At 35.6% G+C, this 24,267-nt stretch overlaps 1 protein-coding gene across 11 annotated transcripts in view; it reads left to right on the top strand.

Moving 5' to 3' along the window:
• The window catches only part of LOC111061806 (transient receptor potential-gamma protein), a 228,530-nt gene that overhangs the window by 109,960 nt on the left and 94,303 nt on the right, over positions 1-24,267 (top strand). For all 11 annotated transcript variants that reach the window (XM_039423190.1, XM_039423193.1, XM_039423191.1 and 8 more), the window contains 2 exons: positions 4,152-4,282; positions 19,036-19,276. In XM_039423190.1, coding sequence (XP_039279124.1) covers positions 4,152-4,282; positions 19,036-19,276 — 372 coding nt within the window. The remainder of the gene's footprint in view (positions 1-4,151; positions 4,283-19,035; positions 19,277-24,267) is intronic.

Below are 24,267 nucleotides of genomic sequence, written 5' to 3' on the forward strand. Positions count from 1 at the left end.
AGTTGTTTTTGCAGCAGCAACCGATGAGATACTAAAATAGATCGTAATCTTTTATGACCATTTTTACTGCCATAGACTTCTCCATCCCTTCTTCCTTACTTTCCTGGTAGTGAACAATATTTTCTTTCCAACGCCCTCCACCAATTTCAATGAACTCAGCTGGCTGCATCCCCTTCATTTTCCCGACTTTCTTACATTGGCTGTTCTACTACGGTATCTTTTGTCTTTATTGGATCCCAGAATTCAGTGACTCTACGATTTTCCATCAATCAATTTCTCTGACGATCGCAATAAATACGAAGAGAATTTTATTGTTATCTGCTTCGCCTGTGAATAACGTTAGTATGATAGCTATGATCATTTCCTTTTGATTCATGAACTATGGCATTGTTATTATAATTTGTTATCATTGTGATCATTTCCAATTTCTATCCACCTTTGAACAATATCACTATAATGGTACGCGTGGATGAAATGGAGTTTTGCAGTTACGATTTAGTTTATGTGATCACAGTCGACGACTAACAAAAAATACCTCTGGTTCTTATGGGATTGTTCACGCATTGTCAGTCTATAAATCTGTGAATACTTCCATAAGGATCAATGAATGCTATCTTTCTTCGGTCGTTGGCATGAACAACCAACATAATATTATCGATTACCGTTCTTTACTCGATTAGTTATTGCAAAATTATACTTGAAATTTGAAAGAGAAAAATTTGAATATTTTTCCATATACATTGACTTTCTTAATAATTGAGAAAACTTTGTTACCTGCGAATAGTAAGTATTTACTATTTACTGTAATATTTCACTTAGCTTAAAATTCACAGGTAACAAAGCTTTCTTAATAATTGAGAAATCTTTTTTACCTGCAAATAGTAAGTACTAAGTGTATAGTAAGCTTGAAATTCACACGTAAAAAGACTTCTTTATGATTGAGAAAGCTTTGTTACCTGCGAACAGTCAAAGTATATAGTAATTATTAATATCTCCGTAGAAACAGGAGAAAATAAGATTGAATGATGAGGCTAGAAGACGCAGCTAGCTGTGTTAGGTTTTAAGGGAGGAAGAATGTGAAACCTAATAAAACAGAGAGTCGGAGAGCAACAAATCTGATCATCCCTATCCAATTTTGTCAATGAAACGATTCTCTTCAAGCCTTGTTTATATCTAGACTCATCTATGTAAATTTCCCACCCCGTAAACTAGATTCTGATACATTCAACCCTTCCAGTTCAAGAAGTCCTGCATTTGGAAACGATCCCAAAAGCAGTTTGTTCAATAAGTAATGGCATATAACTAATCGTGTAGCCAAGAATCGGCTCCAATCGGAAATACCATTCATCTTGCAAGGGAAATTTATTTAAGAGTGGAGTTTGATTCCAGATCGCAGTTTGGATTTCATATGGATGTGATTTCCGATAAGATTCTTATTGATTTCAGAGGATGTCCTCTTTGTTTAATCAAAATTGAAAACATATATCTTTTAGAATCGTCTCCATCTTTCTCGATCGATTGTTAATTCAAACCAACTTGGTTATCAATAGTCGCTATTCATACTTTTGGAGAATTGAATTTGATGAAAATATCAACATATATTCATTTTCGTACATTAATAAATTTAATCTATTTCAGCATCATAGCAATCAATATTTTGAATAATTCAAATGTAGGATACATACATGTTGGAGAGGGATGTTGAAAACGTTTAAACGTTACATTGCAGTTGAAACGTTACATTTTAGAGATCAACAATGAAACTTAATGGCCAATCCACACGAGGAATTTTTCAGTTGGCACGACAGGACATTAATCTCACTCGATACGCCCTAATAAGCCAAGCCAATTGGAGAATTTCCTGTCCTGTCTTGCCGACTGAAAAAACGCCTTGTGTGGCTTGGCCCTAATATAAATATCAAGTAACTCTCTATGAGTGATTGAGTTACAATATTATCAATAATGTGAGTTGGGATGGATGATGAAAAGTTGTATTTGTTATGAAAATTGAAATATTTTTGTGGAGAAGGATGAAAATAATTCTTCAATTATTGAAGAAGCTTTGGAAATACTGCCAATTCTTAGGAATCTGCGCACACAAACACAAAAATACATTTACACTGAAAACGATGTCAAGTATGGCGTTGAAACTCGAGTATGGTTTTTAAAAAAAAACTTAATTTTTTATTTATTTACAATGCAAATGACACTGATGTAATAAAATTGGTAAATAAAATAATCATAATTTTGTGGATTTGACAATATTTGTATAATCACTTTTTCACCACTTTTACACACAAATACATATTTCGTGAGAGTTTTACATTCCTGATAGCCTACTGTGTGAGCCACATCATACCTTATGAGTGAGTGTCATGTTTGTTTGGGTGTGGGTGTTCTCGTTCTACAGCTCAAACCTCATTCAATCCATAAAAGCAGTATTTTCCAATAAAACCGTCCTGGGCGTAATAAATAATGATTTGGCTGATAGTTGCGGCAATGAAAAATAACACGTCGTCATTAAGTAATGAGGAAGTGAGTGATGGCAGCAGAGAGAGGATTTGATTGTATTGATGGGCCACGTCAATGGGAAGAGGAAGAGAGAGAGGAAAACTGGATTTCTTGTGTGTTCCCTCGGGAGCCAACTGCCAACAAACAGGAAAGATTGATTTACGACCGACTGGTAAACCGATTCTGCAGCCTCGTCTTTCCTATTTGCCAAACAGGCAATACACAAAAACGAAAAGTGCCTCAAAAACTTAACGTGTCATTCGTGGCTGTTGTTTCTGATTTCCTGATAAAGTTACTGCGAGAACAGAGGAATTGAATTGCTTCTGAAAGGTTTATGTGGGTGTATAGAATACGTCTCAGTTTAAGAAAATTGTTTTCGATTTCTGAGGTTATAGTTTTCCAATTCAATTAATATCAGATCTTTTGGATATAATATCAATTCAATAGAATAATTCCTTCATATGTATTCATTCCGTTTCCTCTCACTAGATAAATTCTAAATGGGTGACTTAACTAGTATTTTTCTTATTGACTTTTCTCTAATGACTTGTATTCTCAAAAAGTAGTTTTTACTCTGAAGTAAGAATGAATACTTTTCATATTCTCAGTTCAGATTCATAGCCCAAATAAGGACAGTATCATGAGAATTGAAAACTCAAAAGTCTCGTGAGTTGGGAATGGGAACAGACTATATACAAGCATACAAGCTTATTTGAAGTTTATACAAAGTCCACATAAACTCCAATTCATATTTAAATGAATAATTCATTCAAATGAGTTTATCCATCACATCCGAGAAATCTAATCGACAAAATTGTGAAGAGAGAAGAAATCTCACGAATTCCATCTCAAGTAAAAGATAAAAACATCGTGTAATCGAATATGGGACTACTCATGCGGTTAGGCAAAAACAGTTCTTATCAAGTTAATGACTGTCAGTAAAATTAAGAGATTCGCATTATTCATGGAGAAGAAACTTGTACTTTTGCAGTTTTCAGAGATGTTTATGAATTGCTTTTTAGAATCTGTCTTCAGAATTGGATTGGAGATTCGTGTCCATTCATGTTTTCCAGTTTTGACTATTTGTTGATAGAGTTGCCATGCCGGGGACGCACAACAATGTCGAATGAGTCCTACATGCTTACTGGGCTCTCAACTAAGAAATAGAGTCTCGCACACAGTGAGCTTATAGTCCGCACAAAATTACTTTTGACTTGGAGGGACATGCGCAGCAGAGAAAGGCAGGGATACATCGTCGTGATGTTCCCCTTCTAAACTGACCAGCGTTCTCTAATTTCCAATGAGTGTGCAAGGTGCTCATGATACACATGCGAAGTTTCCTGTATGAAAGCACTGAGTCGACTGAGTATAATCGACAAATTGGCAACTGCGCTTCTACCTATGACTATATTCATCTCTGTAATTGGCTTATCTCCCTCCATTTCTCTGTGCCTCATATTCCTCCAAGTCAAAAGTAATTTTGTATGGACTATAGCTTGCTAGGTTCATAACTGTGCGTAAATGCATTCTGACGTCCTATACGGGAAAAAAGTTCTAATTGGATATCAGGAGATGAGACTTTTATTTGTTGATTTATTGTGAAAATTGATAAATTATTCGTTGTATGTTTTTGATTTTAGAGACACAGCATCCACGGCATGATGGAGGAGGAGAACGTGGTCCGCCCTCATCAGGAGATGGCTCAGCTCAAAATGGACGAGAAAAAGTTCCTGTTGATGGTGGAGAGGGGTGACGTCGCATCAACGCGCAGGTATGTCTCTACTTCTACACTTCATTCTTGATCCTTACAGGATGACTTCTTGATCCGTAACTTTCAAGCCACTTGATCTCAAATGGTTGATTGCACTAAATTAAACAGTACCTAGCTCAGTTCGAAACCTGGAATAACCTCTGTTAACTTATGAAACTATTGTACTCTTTTGAAAAGTGTGTGGTATTTATCCCTACAAACATTTGCACCATTGTGCTTTTCTCACAAGAAGTTATGAAAACTGTGTCAGGTTTGATCCAACGGATATGATCATTTGATCACAAATGGTTTGAAAATAATATTATGTAGTTAACAAGCTTATCCGTTATTCACCCATTATTGAAAATCTGTAGCGAGTGAACAAGGGAGATGATAGATATATTACATTGTCTATCTATTCTTTTCTTTTATTGATTCAATAATATAAAATTATTATCTACATTGATCTATCTTACTACCTTGGTAAGTGAGGGCACCATTGAGACTCCATTAATGCCCTTATAACCCAGAAATTGAAATAAGAGAATCAATCCATATCTTAAAAAGCAAAATATATCAATAATGAATGATTTGTTTGAGTTTGAGAGTGTTCTATAATATTTTTAGAATTCTCTGCTCTAGGTATAGTATTTCAATATAATTCACTCCTTCTCCTACTCAGATATAATATCACACTTTTGTCCCTAAAATCAGGTCTCTTCCCTTTTGAAAAGGGATACTCCTTGCACTTTATTGAGCTTAAAGTTTTCAGCTTTCCTATGCGCAGAACTTTCCTCAAATTGTGTTTCTCCAAGAAAGAAGATCCTTGGCACTTGAGCTGGGAGCTGAGTGTTCTTCAAGAGCTCGAATGTTCTTAATTCGAGAGAATTGTTTACAGTTCATTCTATCGTTTATTGATAGAGATCAAATCTGCTTGACAAATTTGAAGCCAATTATCATCGGAAAGATTGTCTGTGATCAAATCGATATAATTTTCAATCATATCCTGCATTCAAATTTCAACAAAATCTTTGGAGACCAAAAAAATTTTCATGATCCGTTGCATACACATACTCTCGCTCAATATACTGTAATAGGAGTAACAAGTAACTAGGATCTGTGGTTCTTTCATCAATCTTTAGTGGAATACTCATTCTATCAATCTTATAAGATATAATAACTTAAACGTTTTCACACCACATATTCATGTGAATATTCATTTGAATATCATCTGCACCACGAAACAGAAAATGATTTCAGCCACAGTACTTCTCCATAAGAATACAATATATTAATAATAGCCTATGAAACATATCACTTGACAATATAAAAGTATCGATAATGCATTTATAATATTAGCTGGCAAATACGATTTGGATTTTATATGAATTGGCTTGAGAGGAGTACCGAAAATACACATCAATCAATATCAGATAAAACGTACGTGTTGTCAATGAATACCCCATGATTCTGATTTCGATTTCAACCGGCAACAGTGGTTCAATTAAATCACAACTGTTGGTGGTTGCAGCGTCGAGAGAATGAAGTCAGCTCGGCTTATCACACTAATCGATAGCAGCTCAGTATCGACAAGATTTAATATTATCGATGTAGATATTAATCGAAGTGGAAAAGCCGCGAACGGTTGGCTTTCAATAATCCGTGCAACTGTGGAAAGTCCCGCTTAATCCTCTCCTCAATAAATAACAATAATTCACGTTTGTGGCACTGGCAGTGGCACCAGTTCCTATTAGCACGGGTTTCTGTTTTTTCATGAGCTCGAAAATTCCTATAAAATGCAATACTCTTTTTTGCTCCAATTTGTGATTGATTCAGAGATTTGAGCATGAATCGATTACCACGAGTCCCTGACACAAATTTCGAAACTGGTTATGTTAATTTCCGAAACTATTATATCATTCGCAATTTTCTCTATAAATGAAAATACTTATCTATCATCCTCTCTATTTAGTCCTCATAGCATTACAAAAAATCAATAGATTAAAAATACATACTGTGATTATTCAACCATTTTACAAAATTAAACATTGGAAACTACTTCTCCATAGTTTCGGATGGACACGTTCAAATGTCGGTCCCGGCTGCTTAATAACAGTCGTTAGGTCATGTCAGAGGCCCTGAAATGGATCAGGTGTGACCTGAAAACTCTAACATCAGACTTGAGCCAGCCAGGACACTCGATATTATCATAATTACAACTACTTCGCCAAGAAAGCAAGCTCGAACTTGTGGAAGCAAAATGTACAGATAAAATTTGTTTAATATTTTGGTATCTGTTAAGATTTATCTCTCTAGAGATCAGATCATGATGATTTCTGTATTCAGCGGTTGTCCTGGTATCACAGTACATTGCTGAATTATAGTAGCTCATTAACTTAGTACGGTAATTGAAAAATAACTTCATAAACACTTGCCAACTTTGTTTCAAAGTTTGTCGCTTGAAATACTGCGCTTGTTTAATTAAAAATAACTCCGCTCAAGTACCGTTCCTCAGCAAGAATCGTATACAAAGATACTGTTCTTCGCTTATTCGCTGCTAACTTCTCTGAAGCTTTCATAATCAACTCAGAAAGAAAAAGGGGTTCGGATGACGTTTAAACTTTCTTGAAATTCAGTTTCAACAAATGATCTATGTATCAGTTGATAAAACCTGTATTCTATCTGTCTTATTGTTACCCATTATCTGCTATATTCGAGACTACTCACGATCACTGTTTATTAGCTGAAATGAGTTTTATCATGGTATTAAAGTGCGATTGGAGTCGACTCGAGATTGAATCTGAGATTGTAGTATTGTCACTAGAATACAGATCACAAAAAAGTATTTCGCGGAAAAAGGGATGCGTGAAGAGTAATTGTGAACTGAAAAGACGTGAAAGTTGAGACAAAAAGGCTCTTTTCTTGTGGAAAGATGAGGAAGAAGAAGTTAAGGGAGAAGAAGAAGAAGGGTGTAGAATAGGAGAAGAAAGAAGAGTGCATGGAGGGTCGATACGGGGTGACATGGGCTGTTTGTCGAAGACTATCAAGTTAACAGGAAGAAGAAAGAGGGGACAAAGAAATAGGTGGTGAGCTGAGTGGAGGGGAGAGGAAGGAAAAGCAGTCCCTCTCCAAAGATTAGAAGACGAGTACAGAAATTCAAACAACAAACTTGAGACTTGTCCTGTATTGGCCTGTGAGGGCTCATTTTTCTCAGAAAGTCAGCAGAAGAGAAAACAAAGGAAAGCGGTAAAAGAAGATGAAGAAGAAGAAGAAGAAGAAAAAAGACGAATAAGAAGAAGATTGCTTGCCAGCTCCCTAAAAACCTCTCGATCAAGCTTATACTCCCCCACCACCCCTTGTCACTATCATATGCGGAAGCACTAGACATATATCCTCTATACAGGCTCCATCTTTCTCAATTTTATATGTCTGGTAAACCAACTATGTCAGGTCTTGTTTGTATTTCGAAATGGACGTCGTATAGTCCTGTCTGCTGCGTAGATTCGGTGAAATCTAATAATTCTTCATTCTAACTTCGATAAAAACAAGTTGTTTTCGTATGGTGTGGGAGTTCAAATGGCAGTTTTTGCGAAAACTACACTAAAACTTGGATATCATATTTCTAGAAAGCAAAAAAAATTCACAAGCTTCAGTTAATTAATTTAATCAGTTAATGACCTGTTCCCTATGTTTACTTGGACACGCTAAGTTCAAAACCATCCAGTTCGTAATTTAATCACTAGTTGGTAAATTAATTATTTATATTATTAACTCTTTAATTACTGAAGAGTAAATAGGAGAATTATATAAGATCCGCTTATCCTATTGAACCGTTGTTCATCAAATTTGCATGACGTTGTTGTAATGGCATGTTTCCATCAAGTGAAAACTTCCCATTGCATTACCTAATTACCCAATTTTTCTTGTTAGTGTGCTAGGTTCTATGAAATTTTGATGCGGTTGTACAATAATGAGTGAACGTAACATTTTTGACATTTTAATTACAGTGTCATTGTTGAAATAAAACAGTTGACAATCTAAAATTTCCAAAATGATGAGATAAAAGAATGCATGAGAGAATTAGAAAAATAAGCAAACTTTGTGGCATCAATGATCAGTATAGCTTCTCTTCCATGTCAGCTTTTATGAAGACATTGTAGAAATAGGAAATGCTCCATAATTATTGGTAGATAATTGAAAAAATCTGGTGTGGCGCACTCACACAACTTTCCTTGCCGTTATGAGAATTTATCACCTGACGCTAGTGTTCCCGCGCATCTCAAGTCTACTATTCAAAGATCCAAGCCAGCTGATGACAGGACAATAAGGCTGGATACACACGAAGTTTGCTATCTCTTCATAGTGAATGATTTAATAGAATCGAAAGTTGCCAACAGTTTGTGATTGAAATAATAACATTTTCTCGAATTTCGAGCTTATTTTCAATTTTAGGTGAAAATGTTACTAATAACATTATTTGAATAGATTTTCATGCTCAATCTTTTTCACTTGGATTTTTTTGTTTAAATTGTATCTAAAGCCTGATAATTGGGAATCTAAAATCAAACTTTGCATAGATGGGGCGGAGCTATTGAAATTTTTACAGATATGGAACTCTTAGCAGTTGATAGAGCTTATCAATTACTATTTTAGGTATGAATTTGATCAAAGACCAATACCCAAAAACCACTTTTTTGGACTCAGGGGACCTCGAAATGTATAGAAATTTACAAATTGAGGTAGGCCTACCTTAATTTTTTTCGGAAAGCAATACTTTTCTTACCTATGGTAATAGGAGGGCAAGGAAAGTAAAAGGCGTTCCAGACTGAACATGTATGGAAGTTATAATGAGTGGGCAAAACTGTCACATCATTTAAAAAAATAATTTTAGTAAGTTGAAATATTCAATGATTGAATATCTCACAGCATCATAGCATCACCTAGCTGGACATACATCATATAATGGTTGATATGCCATCTTATTTATCTCTTTTCTGTATAGGGCTACTTTTTATAGAAATAGAAAGAAAAATAAAATCTCAGTACCCTTTATGAATTATTTAATCAGTGATTCAGATTTTATTTTTTATCATATAATGGATTCATACAGCAATATGTAGTATTCTCCTTCAAGCTTCTGAATTATACCAATTTCCATCAAGATAGTGCAAAAACAGGCCTCGTCAGAACTGGCTTCTTCCACTTACTTATACTTCGGTTGATTTGTACACTATACTGTACATTCGTTTTCTGAGCTGACCGATCTGAGCTGTCAGTTGACCGATTTCTTATAATTAATTATTAGAAAAGTTGTAATATTGTAAATATGGAGACGATATAAAGGCACCTCCTTGGGAGATAAGTCCTATGTCCCTGGAAACAATGTCTCTAGCACTTTCAATGGAGAAAATAATAGATGACATGGATAAATCTTCACAATATACTGTACTTTCTTGATGGCCCTTCTCATTAGTTTGAAAGTTGTAGGCTATTCATGAGCGAGGTCTACTGTTCCGCAGAACTACTAGTGTACATTGTCAGCTATCGTATAACAACTATAAAGGTAGCAGTGGCCACAGTTAACTGTGGAGTTCTTGAAAAGTTGTATTTTGAGAGAGAGGTCAGGTCTGAATAGAGTGAAATCCATGTACACTATACTTTACATTACATGACACTGGGTCTTACGTGGTTAATGATATAATTAAAAATGGATATAAGGAATGATGACACTTTGAAGTGGAGAATAGAATTTTTGAGAAATAATCATAGTACTATTATTTTTCATTTATTCACTGAAGATAAAAATCTGTGGCTGCACCTTTCAAATATGAGATAAGCAATAGTAAGGTATAATAAGGCTTCTTCGGGAAATTGAACAATTTATTGACAACGATGATGATGAGATATGCATGGATCTGAATATGTAGACGCTTAACGAAACACTTGAGTCTTATCAATCTAATATTGTTCACATTCTCAATGCAAGAGTTATTTGATACGTTGAAAAATAAATCATGTTATTCGAATTGGGGCTCCCAGTAACTGCTGACATCTGCTCGTAGAATTCAAAATCGGTTATTTCAAGCTGCGACCAATGAGAAGAGAGAGAAGGCGGAGCCTGAATCACCAGCTAGCTTGCTATTAGTATATTGGTTCTATCCACGAAAGTATTCCCCCTATTCAATGATAAACATAAGGAAAGTGGTAATTACAATAGACATAACTTTTCCCTCTTCCTCTTACTCCAATTACAATAGATATAACTTTTCCCTCTTCCTCGTACTCAATGATACACAAGTGTGAAAGAATAATGCAATACAAAGTGTAATAGGGAATATATGAAAAATAAATAAATGAAAAAGTTGCAATCTAGTCTTGGAAACTTGAATTATCCATCAATGGCTAGAGAATAGGAAAATGTTTAAGGAATCACATATTCATTTTTAAATAATATTAATAAATCCATGTATTAGGTCAGAAGTATTACATTATTGGGAAGAAAAAACTCGTCTCTAACAGTAGACCAAAATTCATTAAATTGTCCAGAGCAGAACAATGTGTCATAATCACATTATCAATTTTCACTTTCCACTAAATTAAACAACCGATCTGATTTTCAAATATTGAAATTTGATATGTTGACATAGCAAATTCTACCATAGTTTTTATCACAAGTAATTATATAACTGACACTGTTATCGAAGTAGTTTAGATCAAATCACTACTCTTCTCAAACTCCCAACATTCTCAATTGCTGGGCTTCAACTTTCAACAGATATCAACCGACAACTGGATGAAACAAATTAATGACTACGAATTTATTAGGATAGAATGGCGACTGATGTATTGCCGCGGTTCCAGCTCAGTTCTAGAGGAGAATAGAATAGCTAGCACTTGCTCTGCCGCTACACTATCAACCATAGTGTGTATAATAGGTCACTTGATGACATTAAGGGTGAACTGGCGATGAGGTAGTGGTGGTAAAGGGGTGGAGAGGTGGTAGGGGGGTAAAGAGGAGAGGGGGTACAAGGAATGTCCGCGACGCGATAAAGTGTCGATCCATTTATCAAATACTCGACGGTGCCAGGATCGCCACACCCTATACGTACACCACACAGAGTGTACTGTGAATGAGCATCTGTCTTCCCTCTCACTCAGTCACACTTCAGTTACACTGTCTTTCTTTTTCTAGCATCAATCAGTCACTTTATACTGTCACACTCTGATGGTTTCGCTCTGATGATGAAAATTAAATCATGAATGAAATTATTATCACAGAAATGAAAATTTGAATTTTCCAGGATAGAAAAATTTGGAATGTAATGAGCGAATGAACAATTCAATGCTAAGATAATGAGTTCAGCTACTGGTACAGTATTACCAAGAATAGTTTTTGGTACTACTTCGATTAGTTTAAGCTTGCACTATGCATGCCCCCCTGAGTGTAATAATTATTCTTGAACGTTAACAGTTTTCAAATTCTCAGCACTTGTTTTTCAATCGTTGGCCACATTTTACCCTGTTTTCACATTCAAATATTCAATGTTCATCCATGAGAACTATAGCGGCAGTCTTTATCACTGCTGTTCTCCGATTTACTTTAACATTTAAGAATCAAAGCAAAATGTGAATTGAGAATAAAGCTGAATTCCCATACAACAGTGACAGTTATTAGTGAAACTATAATTCCCATAAAATGTAACAGGATTATTCATATTCGCTCAGCACGACTGGATGGGAATAATCCAATTAGAACCTGTGGTAATCATATTTCCACTATTTACTGTCCTGTGTGTGGGAATACAGCTTGAATAATGCGAAAATCACTTGAATATGGTTGAAAATATGTCGTCAGTCAGATTTGTTATCACCACAAAATGGAAACGAAATTAAGTTTCCATGTTATTGGATAATTAAGTGTTGAAGTTGACTTCCTATAAGCTTTCTGGGAAACCTCAGAATCATTTACATTAAATTACTCACACATAACTGATCAAGAGAGAGTTGATGTAGCTGACCATTTTACCATATTCTAAGTAGCAGCTTCAAACATTCTATGTTTTCATCAACTTGTGTTAGTCTATGATTAAAATTTGGAGCAATCCTGTAAGTGTGACACATGCTCAGTTTGGTTTGACACGACGAGTTGATGTTTGGATGTGAATTGATCCACTTTGGATGGACAAGTGGGTTATAGAACAACAGTTACAGTGTTGTCCATCACAAAGGTCTAAATCCAGTGTCATCGGTCACTGGTTGATGGTTGTCGTGTGGCATAATGTTGTTTCTCTCATCTTCTCTCTCTCTCTTTCCCACTCTCTCTCACTTCAACCACAAACAGCTTATTTACCTTGGCAGCTTGGTTTCCGTATCTGTGTTGTAGTTGGCTGATTGTTAGTGGCAGGTATGATGAATAGAGCTATTTGTTGTTGGTTCAACACTTGTGGCATTTGATTGTATTCAATTATATCTAATTGATTGATAACCTACATTCTGTCAGGAAATTGTTGAGCCGAACATTAAAGTTGGTGAGGGAAAACTAAAAATACTATAATTAAGTTTCTTTAGTACCGTACTTGTTCTATGTCGGATATCAATTTCCCGCTAAGCTCTCCAATGAAGAGGTTTCTATCGAGAGGACTTCCATTACATCATATCATTTGAAGATTGAACGAACAGTTTTCTTCTTTTCACTAATAGTTGAAAAAATAACTCCCCATTTTTCACTGTAAGATTGTTCCACCATTAAAATGCTGACGACATTGGAATATTCAAAGATTGCTTTTCATTGGACTGTGGTTTATCCTTACTGTTTTTATCCAACTGAAAACTCTCCCATTGCTCTGAACAAATTGAAGAATTAGGGAAGAATTAGATTATAGTTTTCTTTGTGATTTATTTGAATTTTGTTTCTGAGGATGGGTAGAATAATTAAATCTCCCACGAGAGTACTGTGTTTTCTAATTTTTAATAATCAAATCAATAATTGCCTGCAAACAGGGGGAATGACACTCATGGAGATATAAAGATGCAGATCTTCATGCTCATAGATTTCTCATTATCAATCAACCCATCACAGACGCACAGAGAGCCAAATTTTGCAATTTGGCGCTTCAAGACCTGATTTTTTCCGCCTGGCATTGTTGGAGTTGATGTACTAAAATCATAAATTGAAAAACTATAGCGGGCCTATTATGTTATATCATGTTAGTTCATTGGACACTCACTAATCAACTTCATATTTATTGTATATTTTATTAAGAGTGACTGTGGTAACCTAAGCCATGCCCCAAATTCAACAAGCAGTCAATTTGCATGCTGCTCGCTTCCTATTGGTAGTGAGCTGTGAAGTTAAAGTGGCGGCTAATCAACCCATAGACCAATCAGACAGCTCCTTAGTTTTGGAGGTTTGGACTACTAAGTCAGTCACTCCTACATGAATTCAATTTTAGTGTCTTGATTATTCAATGATAATAATGCAATAGAAGGTTTATTTGATTATTCATTTCAAGAACGACTGAACTAGAATTTTTCTCATTCAATACACAGGTTCAGCTGGAATGACGAGGCTGAGAGTTTGAAAACATTTTTTTTCAACACTCTATTTTTGCTTTTCTCATGCTTACCTGTCCGATTATTCAAAGGTCCTTGTCATGTTTCATTTTAAGAACTGGTAACCTGGGATATCTTGAGATCAATGAACTCAATATCTTATTGTGAAGAATAAGAATTTAGTCTTTGAGATATTAAATTGAAACAATGCAAGCTCCAAGAAACTATGAGTAATCAGTAGTTATTTCCTTTCCTTTTTCCTCTTCCCTCCTGTCATCTGTCTTATTCTCTTCTACCTTTTCCTTATCTGATCTAAGCTATGGTTGGACTGTTGCCATTGTACACGTAAAACTTGATTGCAATGTAATCTAAATTATCTAAACAATCTCCTCTGCAAACTACATCATGAATTTTGGAGTTCGAGTGTTTCCCAAGAATCTCACTCACGATTTTATAATTTCCCAATTCTCTCCACTAAAAACCAAGGTAGAAAATCCGGAATGAGAGCATCCTAATTAGAACACTCTCATTATGAGGCACTTATTTATGGAACATAACTGCTTTTTAAAAAAGAAAACCTGCCACAAGATCAAGTTCAGATAATGATATTGTTGAGGTAGATTGCTATGATTCCGGTTACTTGATAAAAGGAGACCAGCAAGCATAGTTCAACTGTTGGCTTTGTAGTGGTGAGGGGGGGGGTAGTACCCTACTCCAGGGTTGATCGTTATCTCGGTGGGTTAACGACCGACTACAGCTATTATCGAGTAATTAGAACATCATTACGCGCAGTCAGCAATCCAATTACCGTTTTATGTCAATCACACGATTCCCAATTCTAAATTACAAGTGCATTCAGTCGATCAACATTTTCATGTCACATTATTTGCTTGATTTTGTTACTAAATTGAAAATCGAGATGCTGCTAAGTAGAACTATCAATTCATCTATATAATAAGAGAGAGTAGGGTTGTGTTTGTTCGTTTGTTCGCATCAAAACATGTCAACTTGTGGATTGCATACCGGAAAAACGGGAATGATTTAGATCTCCATTTCATTAAAAAATCACCAAATCATATGGTCGAAATAAAAAAAGGAACATCTGCTTCTATATTGAGTAGAACTATTAATTCATCTATATAATAAGAGAGAGTAGGGTTGTGTTTGTTCGTTTGTTTGCATCAAAACATGTCAACTTGTGGATTGCATACCGGAAAAACGGGAATGATTTAGATCTCCAAATTTTGTACATAGATTCTAAAAATATCAATCTCGTTCACCTGGAAGCCCAAATTTTGATTTTCCTTCTAGATTTTTCAGAATTAATGTTTGAATTTCATTAATGGTACATTCGATTTCATTAAAAAATCACCAAATCATATGGTCGAAATAAAAAAAGGAACATCTGCTTCTATATTGAGTAGAACTATTAATTCATCTATATAAAAAGAGAGAGTAGGGTTGTGTTTGTTCGTTTGTTCGCATCAAAACATGTCAACTTGTGGATTGCATACCGAAAAAACGGGAATGATCTAGATCTCCAAATTTTGCACATAGATTCTCAAAATATCAATCTCGTGCACCTGGAAGCCCAAATTTTAATTTTCTTCTAGATTTTTCAGAATTAATGTTTGAATTCCATTAATGGTACATTCGATTTCATTAAAAAATCACCAAATCATATGGTCGAAATATAAAGATTTCAAAGGATGAAAAAGGATCCTATTAAGTAAGGTTATGAACATGGTAAGGTGAGTGCCATATGGAAATGAGATAATTTATTTATTGACATGTGATATTCTAACATATGTTGTAATCATTGGAAATAACAAAATAATATGATATAAATTCAAAAAAGAACATCTGTTCTATTATTGCTTTCTACCTGATTCCACTCAACCTCAATAATATTGTTCTGATAATTGATAAATATGTTTACTAATACTATTATTATTGATATAATAAAAGTATTGTTTTAATAATTAATTATTATCATTAATATTTATTTATTAGGTTAGCAAAGACAATATAATGATCGAAAAAGAAAAAACAGGCTATTGCCTAAAACTTTCCCAATTTCCTAATTTAGTTTCAAATTGTCCAAATATTATACATAGGTTATGTCCATTTCAATTTCTACACCAAATCACAATCTGGGAATATAAATTAGAATAAAACAAACAATTTCAAATTTGGATAGATTGATAGTAAATCTTTCGTAAAAACATGAAACAAACTTTAAATTCACAAAATAAAGAATGAATCCACTTAAATTTTGAGCTCGAAAATATCACGTTTCTCCTTAGCTACATAAATGATAACAGCTAATATAATATAATAATAGTATTGTTTTGATACTCAAGAAATATTTTTATTTTCACAAACTCTGTAAAACAGCTGCATCAAAGAAATTATCTCAAAAACATATGTTTAGGAAAACCATAGTTTTGAACTTCGTTTTCCTGATGCAATGTTTAGGCCTACACGTGGCATGGATTATTAATTTTTCACCTAGAACAATTTTTGAGACAAATAATGCTAAATAAACGTCTACAGTTTCATCAATGCTGTATCGGCAATATGAAAACGCATGCAGTTAATATGTCTTTCAATGAAGGTGTTGTTATTTACATAGAGAAATTATATTCTTCCATTTTTATTTAATTGAAATTTCAAAATAATTGGAGCCCTGATAGAATGACTGACTTACTGTACATAGGCCTATTTTGAATTCTTCTAGATTTCATTACGTCAAGTTTTAAGAAAGACCCTCGCGAAGCACGGGTTACCTGCTGGTTATAATTATAACTTTCATTGTGCTCCTTGTAGCTGTCTCGTTCGAATTGCTATTCTTATTTTCATGCGCATCAGACAGGTTTGTTCAAACATCACTTGATTTTTTTACCAATAATACAAATTTTTATCAAGTGGGAGACTCCAGTTCCAATTAGATTGATACAGGAGATGTTTAATCTGTAGATATTATTTAGTTTAATCTATAGATTGAGAATGCCTGAAACAAGATTGCTCTGGAGTCAAATAATAAGGATTAAGATTGAACATGTTAATACAAGATGATATTCTGAGGTAATGAATCAAAAACTGTAATTTTTATACCCAGAAGTAAATATTATAATGGAGTTTACCTGTTGAAGTTCACATTCTATTGAATTGAGGGTTGCATATCTGAAAAAATATTCCAACTTCAAATAGGAATACACTATCAAGTTCTCTGTATATTCTGTATTACAATGCAAAACAACATTTCAAAACTATATCAATGAATGATTTCGCTAAGCGTTTCCCCTTAAAAGTTAGTTGGTTATTGCATAAATAATTCAAACCACTGGAGATGGAGATTTTCATTCTAGAAAATGAAAGTTAAAGTGATTCTATAGTGAGGTCCACGTTATAATGGCAGTGGATGAAGATAGAAGAATAGCGATGCCGATTCTCTGCATTAATTAATTATATTTCTACACTGTCAAAAACATAATTGGCATCGTTGTGGACCTAGAAAAGGATAGTACCACCGACTTTGTCGGATGATAGACAAGTATAGCAAAACCAAAGTTCATCAAATACTGTCATTATAATGTGGACCTCACTATATGCTCGTTCATCAAGAAGGAACTTCTGTATTCATTTCGAATAGAGCATCCGTAATTAAACACTATTCCAGTCACTCCTGGGATGAATAACCATACAGAAAACAACATTCCTTTTCATTCATTTTTCTCGTTCAGAAGAGAATCTGTAGACTGAGATTCTTTTAGCAACAGATTTTCTGGAACTTATCGTAAATTCCTGAATAAAGTTACACACAGATTTTTCTCTTTAGATTTATTTCCTTGAAGCATCGAGCTAATTGTCAGTAAGAATTGAATGAGCAGCCGTTTCAATTGCAATTTGTCTTTATTGCTTGCTAGTTCAACAGAAAAGTTGCTGGCAACGTTTTCATGGGGAAAACTGAATTAACTCCATTAAGATGGTGTGACACAAACTTTTCCCATCGACTGTTTGTCTCAATTCTTCTTCTTCTTCCACTTCTTTCTCTCAACTTCTCTTCGTACTTTCTATTCTCCTTTTTCTCTAGCTATGGTTGGACTGTTGCCATTGTACACGTAAAACTTGATGGCAATGATGTGGAAGTTCCGTAGAAAAGCTGGCACTATTTTATTGGTGCAGGCTGGAATAAGACCTGACATCAATGTTAAGGAAGATCCAGTGATAATTATTGGAAGCTTTCTTTCCGTTGATGACGACTGTATTCTCCAATTTCTTTTCTTGTTGATTTTCTTGGCCTATAACTATTTTTCAAATAGTGATGCTTGTAATAGAGGTATAATATTCTTGAATTGATTCTTTTTTGCATTTTCTTTCTCCTCCTTCTTCTTCTGCAATTCCAACTATTCTCTCCTCTTTTTTTCTACAAATCTTCACTCTTATTATCATCATTCTGATTTAAAGTGTCTGCACCTTTTCTCTCCTTCTTGGCTCATTCCTCATTTTTCCTTTTCTTGACCATTCCTCTCCATTTTCTTCTCCACTTACATTCAAGTGTTATTCCCCATAACTAATTCCAATAGCTGGGAATAGTAATATTATAATAATTGATTCTGGATTGATTTTTGCTCTTCTTTTCCGCCTTTTTTCTATTTCATTTCTTCTTCTTCTTCTTCTTCTTCTTCTTCTTCTTCTCCTTCTTTTCCTTCAAAGCATAATTCAGTGCACTGCAACATCTATCTCAGTCTTTCCACTCACTTTTCACTGCTTCCAATAATATTACACTTGGTCTGTGAAGATATCTGAGCTAACTACAGTAGCGACTGTACAAGAATATTTTCCACATCAGGGCACGGCATGTCATTGTGGCTGTGTTCGCATCCAAACAGAGAAAATAATTGTGATTTTAAAGTATATGATGAATTGATTTCAATGTATTTCCCTGATTTGTTTATAAAATGTTTGATGTTCATATTTTTGGAATTTATTCTGAGTTGTTGATGGAATGGTTTAAATTCATTGTTTGTTTCTAATGTTTGACCAAGTTTTAGGTTGATGAATTTCAGGTTTTAGGTTTATTTAAATGTTCAATCCCTTTTTGGTTACAATGTTTGATCCTTTTTTGATCCTAATGATTGATGTTGATGTGATCCAGGCTACTAATATACAATGTTTCAAACCTCAGTTGTTGATTCTGATATGTTGATACGTTGCAGAATGTTGATGAAGGCAGAACAGGAGGTGGACTACATCAACATGAACTGCGTGGACCCGCTGGGGAGGTCGGCGCTGCTGATGGCCATCGACAACGAGAACCTGGAGATGGTGGAGCTGCTCATCGAGTTCCGCGTCGAGACCAAGGACGCGCTGCTCCACGCTATCTCCGAGGAGTTCGTCGAGGCTGTCGAGGTGCTGCTCGAGCACGAGAAGACCGTTCACAAAGCTGGCGAGCCGCATGTGAGTAGGCTTACTCTAGTAGATGATCGCGGCCAAATAGACAGAGTACCGAACGCTAACGTTTTCCTTGTTGATGATCGCTGCCAAATAGAACGAGTAACGACAGCTAACGGTCACCGTAAAGCTGGACTCGCACACAACAGTGACAGTGAACAGTGAAAATATAATTCCCAGGAGTTCTAATTGGACTATTTGCATTCAGTCCAGCCCAGCGAGTATAAATAATCTCATTACAAATTATGAAAATTATATTTTCACTGTTCACTGTCACTGTTGTATGATAGTTTAATGAGTTCCCGGAACGGAGTACTAAATAAGCAATGATGACATAACCAATAAGGAGCGAGTGTGATTTATCCTATTAGAACATATGAGAATTATATTGTCACTGTTGTGTGCGAACCTAGCTTAATGAGTTCTGGTAACGATGTATTGAATAAGTAATTGTAACATAACCAACAAGAAAATGTCTATCAATGTTTCAGTGGTGAGAGGGTAGGTCAAGAGGTTAGGTTTCAGCTTCCAAATGGCAATATGCTGGTATGATTCAAAGTTTTTTTACGATATTTTTTCATAATAATCATGAATCACTCGCGGTGTCTACTCCATGATACGCCTGTTACATTGCTCAGTAACCGTTATCAAAGTGAAAACTACGCGTGTGCATTACAAAACTGTGTTTGGCATGAGTCATCGAGAAATTGTCTGAAGGAAATGATTGATTAGCTGCCTTCATTTAAGAAGGCGAAGTTAGGCGCAGCCGGCCCTCTCTTACACTCAGCCCTGACATGCAGCCCTCGAAATGAAGAGTATAAGAAGCTGGTGGTATTCGTCAATTGATAAAACTTGCCGTTGATCTGTGATTGGAAAGTTCCTGTGGCATAGTGGATAGCAAATTTTCAATAAGGAACGGACTCACCGGTTTTAGTTTAAGTATCGTCCCCAGACAGCAATCCTCAGTCGGTAGAGCATTAGGTGGTAGTCTTCCGTCCGCCAGCCTTCTTTCACACGCGTATTCACTAAACCACTAAATCACTTCGATTCTCCGCACACCTTTACGTTTGCAAGTCCCGAGGAGTCTAGGAGAAGAGTGACGAAAACACAGGCGGAGTTCCTTCTCAGTTGCCGGGAGAGAGTCCCGTTACTCTAGCAGATAACGCCGATATTTCCCCAAAGTTATGGAGGTGGGGGTAAGCACCCTCAATTGTAAAAGAGGAATAGATAATGAACATGGAGGTAGAGATAATTTGAGGAACACCTTTCCGAGAGAGGGTAAATAATAATAATTAAAAATATAACTTGACAAACATTTATAATATCACAGTATTGGAATGAATTTTTATTATAATTAAAGCTGTATGAACCGAAGAAATAGCAGGCTGGCATCTTATCTAATCGATATTGCTGCTCGCTACTATCAATTTCAGCTATGCCAGCCCGCTTATGAAATGTGATGTCACATAAAAGCCCCAAATTTGCAAGAGGTTGAGTCTCAAGGTCTTGCCAATTTCTCACCCATACAGCACATTTCAGCCCTCACATCGGGTCAACTGCAGCAAGACTAGCCAAGCATCTCCAGCACTACACTGTTATATTTTAAGATTATGGTAGTACCCAATGGGAAACAATCAACCATCAGTACAAAATTGATATGAGTCTGGGTCCAAGCCCTTCGACTTTACAAGTGGAATTCTCTCCACAACAATTACAATAATCAGTGAAGTGGGCAACAAGCCCCACTCACCTAAAAAAAAAAGAAAAGAAAATCCCAAATAATAATCTGGCCCGGAGGACCAAAAAAGATGCAATACTAAGTTTGCTGGCCCGCCATACTCCAATATCTCCAACATGACAACATCTGTGATGCCACATAAGTTTGCAAATAGCAATTCCTACAAACTGAATACAATTAGAGCATTATGTCACATTTCTGACTCACTTAATTTGTCTTTGATTTCTCCAATTTCAATTATAACTGTTTCCAAATTTTATATCTGTGTTCATTATTCATCCGTAGACAAACTTGTCTTTTCAATTGATTATTTCTCCCTCTTGGATGTGTTCATTTTGTGTTGGGCTCTATTCTTTCATTTCTATTTCATGATTAATCTTTCTCTACTCGATTTTTTCTTGTTTGTTGGCTGTGCATTGTTTTCTGTTACTATACTCTACTTCCTCCTATTCAACTTGATAATTACTTATTGACTATGTTTAGCTTTGAATCTAATAACTTTCTCATTTTCCTTACAGTGGGGCATGCTGATAATAACAAATAATATACATTTAAATAACATCTAACAAATATAATAATAATCTTAACAATGATACTAATCTTAATGCTAATAACAATAATAATACTGAGTTAGTTTACAATATATCACAGACATTTTTCTTTGGTTAATTTTTATTTTATTTATTTTTTTTTTGCTTTGTTCTGTTATTTCATTTTATTACTTGATGTTTTATTATTACAGCACATTGCTGCTATTGATTTAGTAATTTTTCTCCAACTTTTAATTAAATTTTTTTTTTGTCTGTGTTGATAATATTATTCAATCAGTGTAAATACAAGATCAGTTAGTATCAAAATTGTCCTTTCATGCAACTATGCGCATTGCATGTTAATTTAACGTTTTGTGCAGTTATCTTATGTGGAAAACTGTAAAGTTTAATTTGAAAATTCAAGTTCCAAATTTGGAATATAGCTTCAAAATATTTCGTCTTGAAGACCAGAAGGGCTACTCCTAACAGTGGAGCGCACTTAAGGTGCTGATAACTGCACTGGCACATGAAGAAAGACATATAATATTTTACATAAATGTTCACATTATCCTGCTGCACCATCTCATAACATTTAAAGAACATAAAAATCGAGAATAGAGTACATTAGGCTCTGCTTCAATTGAGAAAAATATTCTCGAATAGTGAATATTATGATATTCAAGTTCACAGAAAATATATCACAATTAATTAGTGTATTATACATTTAAATGGGCAGCAGGAGACACAACACACAACTTGACAATTTTCAAGTTGGTGACATAGAAATATAACATAAATTCGCCTTTGGGATACATTTACATACAGGCTTACAGTATAATAATATGATAATTAAATATCTGAATAATAATAATGGTAATATGAACATAATACAAACAACAAGGAACTTCAGGATACAATTAAATTATTTCTCTACTACTGTGTGCTTCATGTGGGTTGTAGAATGACAATTCTTGAAGCATAGAGACTCTCCTAGTGAACAATAACAGGAAATGAAGGGGTGACATGAACATTAATGATGTGATATTCCTCCAGGATATGAGTATTGAAGTGGGATGATACCTTCTTAATTTTTTTCCAATTTTTTGATCTGATCCAACTATGTCTCATGCTGATAGGGTTTGATGTTGAGGACATTTGTCCATCCAACCACTTCATTTGTCTGAGGATTTTTTAGATAGACAGTGTTGCATCTGGATACTTTGGTGATAGTGTAGGGTCCTATATAGAGATGGAAGAACTTCTTGGTAACTTTCCCAAGGGCATCAGAAGTACGATGGGATCTTAGCAATACTTCTTGTCCAACTGTGTACTGGTAAGTCCTGACATGCTTGTCATGTTGCTTTTTCCGTTGGCTTGCTGCCTTTTCCAGATTCTGTCTGACAAGCTGTATGGTGGGTATGACCATCTCTTGATGTCCAGTCGGGAATTCAATTAGATCTCGTAGAAAGTTTGTGCTCTTGGTGCCAAAGACGACCTCATGTGGTGTAGCCCCTGTAGTTTCATTGTAAGAATGGTTCAAACACATTTCAAGGAAAGGTAGGTATCTCACCCAATGTTGATGTGCATCCTGGCAGTATACTCTCATGAACCTTGATATTTCAGCCATACTCCTCTCCACAGGATTTCCACTGGGACTGTAACTGGAGGTGTAGGAGAGCAGAATGTTTTCACCATGTAAGATGTCTTGCCACTTCTTGCTGCGGAAGTAGGTGGCATTGTCAGAAAGTATACGAAGAGGTCTACCAACTTGAGGTATCCACTGCTGAGTGATACAGTGTGCCAACCTTTCTCCTGTTATCTTTCCAATGGCAAACAGGCGGGTATATTTTGAAAATACATCCTTGACAGCAAAAACGAATCTTTTTTGCCCATATCCTTGAGGTAGTGGCCCATACATATCCGTAGATAGTAGGTCCAGTGGTTTGTCCGGTATGATTGGTAGCATCTTGCCTCTTATCAGAAAGTGATCATGTTTGGTGCGTTGACAGATGTCACAAGCAGCGGTGATGCGACTGACGTGTCTATGCATTCCTTTGAACGTACATAGCTCCTTTAGGGCTCTGTAGATTCGTTTAGCTCCAAAGTGGCCTAAGCGCTCATGCATCTCTCTGATTGTTGGCACTATCAGTTGCTCCGGGATAACTATCTTCCAGCAATATGAATCAGGCCGGGATCGATGGAAAAGTATATTCTGATATAATGCATACTGTTTCAGATACTCTTTGTCAAGTGTGGCTGGAGTGTTGGAGAGTAACTGCTCCCTGATGACTCTCAACCGGTCATCCCCTTTCTGTGACTCAACCACGTTGTTTACCGTTAACAGCTGGCTGGGGTCCTTTGGTTTGATACCCTCTGGAAATGGGACTGGGGTAGCATTGTCCACAGCATAGCACGCAAATGTCTGTTCTTCAGTGTGGGTGGCATCTACTTCACGGGACAGGAAGTCTGCTGTGCAGTTTTGCTTGCCAGGGAGATGCGTCATCTGGATGTCAAATTCTTGGAGAGCAAGAAACCAGCGTGATATCCGGTTGTTGGTCAGCTTGGCAGTCTTCAAGAATGTGAGTGCACGGTGGTCGGTGTTCACATAGATCTTGTGTCCTAGGAGTAGGGTTCTATATTTCAAACATACCTGAATGATGCTGAGGAGTTCTTTTTCAGTGACAGAGTATCGCCGTTGTGCAGGGTTTAATGTCTTACTAAAAAAGGCA

Source organism: Nilaparvata lugens, chromosome 3 (genome assembly GCF_014356525.2).
Source record: "Nilaparvata lugens isolate BPH chromosome 3, ASM1435652v1, whole genome shotgun sequence".
Lineage (NCBI taxonomy): Eukaryota > Metazoa > Arthropoda > Insecta > Hemiptera > Delphacidae > Nilaparvata > Nilaparvata lugens.